We start from the raw sequence: 5,027 nt of genomic DNA, 5'->3' as shown, positions 1-5,027 counted from the left end.
AAGAAAAGAGTTGAAATGCATGGAGATTCCTGATCCGAGTCGTGTGTGATTGCTCGCATTTCCACAGCCTCACTTCCTTAGGCTTGAGCTTGCTGAAATTGTGGCGGGGCTCCTTGCCAATCTCAAGAGCCTAAAGCCAGAGGGACCCCCAGCGTCAGTGCTAACTGAACGTTGTTCTTCTCTCATCAGTGAACAATACCCCTGAGCAATGGGTGAGACATTCTCCCAGCTGGGCTCCCGGGAGGATGAGAACCAGTCGATCCTGCCCTCTGCCCCAGCCTTTGGCAGCAAGGCTGCCAGCTACTCCAGCACCACCAGCAGCAAGGCTTTTTGTTCCTGTGTGCCTTGTGAAAGGGCTGCCGGTGTCAGCTTTGTGACTTGTCCCACCTGCCAGGGCAGTGGGGAGATCCCTCGAGGTGAGTGGCCCCAGCTCTGGAAGTCACCTGGGATCCAGGAAAAGCTCTCCGCAGCCAGCTGGTCAGTGCCAGGCCCCTCTGAGTCTCCTTGGATGGGGTTGGGTCTCCCAGCTCCTAGTCCCCGAGTTTCAAGGCCAGCCAGGGAGATGCTAACCCTCCCCTGGGCTCACTGCAGAGACCCCCTCCTGCCCTGGTTGTACCGCCCAAACCCAGGGGATTCCCAGCCTCTCTGCTCTCTTAGCAGCACTGCCTTAGGATTCAGGAAGTTACAGTGACGTCTCCAAAGAAATCGGGCTTCCCTGATTGGTGGTGACGTGCAGGAATGCCTCACACCTGTTAATGAAAATCTCACGCCTCCATTCTAGAGATGGCCAAGCTGAGCTGCCAACAGCCCAGTATCCCCAGTCCTGCTCTGAGGCAGAGGTGGCATGCTTCTGACAGTGCTCTGTGGGATGGAGGGGTGCTTCTGGCAGGCTGGCACAGGAAACGTTGGTCATGGACACTTCTTGGCCCTTCCTCTCACCCTCTTTCTACAGAAGTAGAGAAGCAGCTGGTGGCCCTCATCCCCTATGGGGACCAGAGGCTGAAGCCCAGGCACACGTAAGCCGCTCTTCCTATCCCAGCTCTGTAGGCATTGCCCCTGGGGGCTCTTCCTCTTTGTCTCCCCCAATCCCCCTTCCCTCCACCCAGTTTTTCTCCATTGGTCCTCCCCCAGAAAGTCTGAGCCTCACTGGCCTCAGACATATTAGCTCCCTGTCTCCAAGGATTGTCCTAGTGTAAGAAGCTCGGGGCACAGCAGATGCCACCTGAGGCCTCTTGGTGTCCTGAGCATCACTGCTTCCAAGAAGCGTGGCTCCCTTTTGAGGACAGAGAGGACCTCTTGACTGTGCAAGTCCTTCCAGGAGGGAGGGAGTGGCTGTGGTTGCAGCTGGTTTGGGGAAGTGATTTCTCCTGAGAACTTCCTTTGCTACGGCAGCTCAGACCTGCTTGTTCTTTTCCCCGTAGAGATGGGAAACCAGCTGCTCTGTGTTCTGGGACACTTGAGAACCTCAGAGGAGGCAGCCCTGAGTTTCACTGGGGGGCCCATGACCGTGTTTGTCATCTGGGTCCTTTGACATAGATCCCTGCAACCTCCTCCCCGGGTCCTCAGCTTCCGTGGGGGAGCCACCACCCAGCCTGCCCCCACCAGTGCACCAGAAGCCGAATCTGGCAGGGCCCCTTAGGAAATGCTAACGAGGTGCTCTCTCTTTAATGCATATCTCGATTTTGAATTAGATGGACAGATGATGTCTTGTTCTGAATATGAATATTAAAGTTCAGAACTGTCAGAAGTCACGTGGGCTTACTTCTTCCAGTGAGAATAGCTAGCGTTGGTTGAGCCTTTGGCTATGTGCCAGGGCCAGGGATTGGTGCCTTGTCATGCATTAGCCCCTAACAGATTGTATGAGGTGGGTACAATTATCCCCATTTTATAGACAAGGAAACTGAGGCTTAGGGCGGTTGAGTGGGTTGTTCAGAGTTGCTGGGCCAGTGGGTACACAGAGCTGGGAATGGAAGCCGGGCTGCCAGCCTCTCAGTCCGGTGCTCCTACCCACTCTGGGCCACATCTGAGCCTAGGTCGGTCCTCCGCATCTGGGGAGCTAAGTGTACAGTTGTGGGGGGGGCGGCGGCTCGGAGGAGAGCCTTATATAGAGAGAGAAGAGTGTCTGAACGCCCCCGGCCCAGGCCGCCTTGGTGTCCAGACTTCTCCACTCCTCTGCCCCGGGTCCTTTTTTCCCACAGGAAGCTCTCCGTGTTCCTGGCAGTGTTCATCTGCCTGGTGACCTCATCCCTCATCGTCTTTTTCCTGTTTCCCCGGACTATCGCCGTGCAGCCTGTAGGCCTCAACTCCTCCACGGTGACTGTTGGCGAGGCCGCTATCCACCTCAATATAACGGTGGGTGGGTGCCTGTGCCCCTGGTCTCTGACCCCACCTTCCTGGCAACACTCCTCTGTAGCCCTTGTCCAGTGTCCTCACCCTGGGCATCGGTAGCCAGGGATCTTATGGCACCCAGAGGATGTCAGAGGGCTGGGGAGAAGCAGCAGCAACCATGAGCCCCCTAACAGACTGTGCAGGATTGGACCTGTGAGGGGTTAGAACTGACGCCAGAGCCATAAGTCACCGGGTGCAGTCGCGGTGGTGTGCCTGAGACTCCCTGGGTGGGCAGGACTGAACGGAGAGAGCCTTGCAGGGTGAGACCGGATTTTGAGCCAGCTTAACGTCTTAGTTAAAGGTGACCCCTGGCCATTAAGAGCCCCTCCGAGGGGCCCCTGGCCCCGGGGCCTCGGCCGCTGCGGCCCACGTTGGGGGTGGGGCTCGGTCAGGCTGCGGGGTTTTGAAACCGTTGGACTTCTTCTTGCCAGGGATGGTGCCACCCGAACCCCTTCCTTTCCCTGTCCTCCTCCCCAGAATATCTTGAGCATCTCCAATAACAACTACTACCCCGTCGCTGGGACCCAGCTGACCACTGAGGTGCTGCACCAGTCCCTCGTGGTGGGGCAGGTCTCCCACAGCCTCCTCCTCCACATCGGCCCTTTGGCCAGTGAGCAGGTGACTCCCTCTTGCTGGCCAGACCTGCCCACAGGGGTGTGGACGCGGGTGGCTGGAGTTGGGGCTGACCCTGTACCCGTTTGGTTGACAGGTGTTTTATACAGTAGCCAACAGGATATGGGATGAAAACACATAGTGAGTAGCCCTGGATCCCTTCTCCCTCAGCCTCTTTCCTGGTTGGAAACCCAGTTTGAATTCCCACCAGACGTTCTGATTGCTCAGCAAACCCTGCAGTCAGCGTGTGGCCTGCACTCTTGTGGCCAAGCCTGCAGTGTACAGGCATTCAGGGTCCCCAGCCTCTGCCTGTTTGGACCTGGACTGGAATGAAAACCAGGCTAGAATCTGGTTCCTACTTACGATATATGACCTTGGGCTCTTCAGCCTGACTCACCGTTTTCTACTGAGGAAGAGGCCAGCCCGTGCCTGGGCCAAACCAGTGGGGGTTGGAGGAGTGATATTGCAGCAGGGGCGACATGCTCACCTTGGGCAGAGGGAGGGGGAAGGGCTGGGGGTGGCACGTGGGGCCCCTGATGGAAAGGAGGCGACGGGGGCTGCGCCGGCAGGTCTCCTCCGAGCTGTCTGACGGGCCGCTCAGTGTGTGAGACGTGGGCCCGGGTTCTCTCTCTCTCTCTCTCTCTCTCTCTGTCTCCCTCAGCAAGATCTGTACCTGGCTGAAAATCAAAGTCCACCACGTGCTTCTGCACATCCGGTAAGTAGGGCTTGGAGCCCTGGTACCCGCTCCCACGTCTGCCCCCCACCCCCACCCCGTGGGAGGAGAGTCATCGCAGCGAATCCCGGGAGTCTGTGTCGGCTCTTGGCAGTAGCAGGTCCAGCCCCTCCCCTAAGGCCCACCTTGCTTATGAGCCACTGACAGTGACAGCCACAGATCTGCCCGGAACCCTGGGAGGGGGGCAGCTGTGCCAGGTGCCTCGGCAGAGTGGGGAGCAGAAGGAAGGGCCGGGTTTGGTCTGCGGAAGCCAGCCCTCCCGAGAGAGCAGAGCGGGGCCAGGGCTTTCCTCTTCTTCCCAGACCCCTGTGGTGTGGAGGAGTAAAGACGGTGAAGCGCAGACCTGGGGGCGGGCGCTCTCCAGCCGCCGTCTTGCTCCTTTCCTCTGCCGCCACCAGGTCTCTCCCCTCGCCTCCCTACTTCCTTCCCTCACTCCTACCCCAACTGCAGATCCTTAGATCGGTGGAAGTGGACGCTGGGTGGGGTCAAGGCTCAAGTCCTGTAATCTTCAAAATAAAACGGGTGTGTTTTTTGGGGGGAAAAAAAGAGAAAAAAGCCCTGTTTCCTCTCCAGGGGCACCCTGACCTGTTCCTACCTGAGCCATTCAGAGCAGCTGGTCTTCCAGAGCTACGAATATGTGGACTGCCGGGGAAACGCATCCAAGCCCCACTTGGTGGTCCCTCGCCCGCCGTGACCTGTCTGCTGTCGTCGAGCTCCGGGCACCTGCCGGCCTGGTCTGTATCTCCCACCACTCCATGGCACCCAACAGGACGAGAGTGACTTTGCCAGAGGAAAAGCCCTGCTTTATCATACCCTCCCCCTGTTCACCCCCAGCAGAGGAAGCTTTCTGTGGACGTTAACTTCATACACGCACGCGCGCGCGCGCACACACACACACACACACACCACACACACACCCCACACACACCCTCTCTGATTTCCACAGGAACGGAAGCTTGGTTCATCTAGAGGCCAGCACCAGATATTCCCCTTGGTCTGTCTTGAGGAAAGTCTGACCTGACATTTCCTCAGAGCCGCCTCGGCGGCATGGAGTGGCACCCACACTGTCTGTGCTGAGCAGCTTGGTTGCCCAGCTCGTCCGGGGAAGACCTTGGTCCTGCCTGAATGTGGAGAAAGCTTTCATTTTGTCTGGCTTTTAATACATGGATCCTTTCCAAGTTCTCCACCTGGTAATGAGAAAGTGACTTGGGGGACAGCCAGTGTTGTCCCCAGGGCCTTTTAGGGGACCGCAGGTGCTCTCCTATGCCTCCCTGCTTTGGTCGTGTGACAGGGT

At 57.9% G+C, this 5,027-nt stretch overlaps 1 protein-coding gene across 1 annotated transcript; it reads left to right on the top strand.

Annotated features, from left to right (window-relative positions):
• Positions 1-208: 208 nt before the first annotated feature.
• Positions 209-4,427, top strand: LOC307068064 (transmembrane protein 106A-like; the record flags this gene model as incomplete). The annotated part of the gene is made up of 7 exons (XM_079725714.1): positions 209-416; positions 953-1,016; positions 2,199-2,352; positions 2,866-3,006; positions 3,098-3,141; positions 3,662-3,715; positions 4,307-4,427. 7 exons carry the CDS (start codon positions 209-211, stop codon positions 4,425-4,427), a joined length of 786 nt encoding a protein of 261 aa, XP_079581840.1.
• Between the last annotated feature and the right edge of the window lie 600 nt (positions 4,428-5,027).

This window comes from Hyperoodon ampullatus (genome assembly GCF_949752795.1).
Source record: "Hyperoodon ampullatus genome assembly, chromosome: 19".
NCBI classification, from domain to species: domain Eukaryota; kingdom Metazoa; phylum Chordata; class Mammalia; order Artiodactyla; family Ziphiidae; genus Hyperoodon; species Hyperoodon ampullatus.
This window is presented reverse-complemented; position numbering and strand designations above follow the sequence as displayed.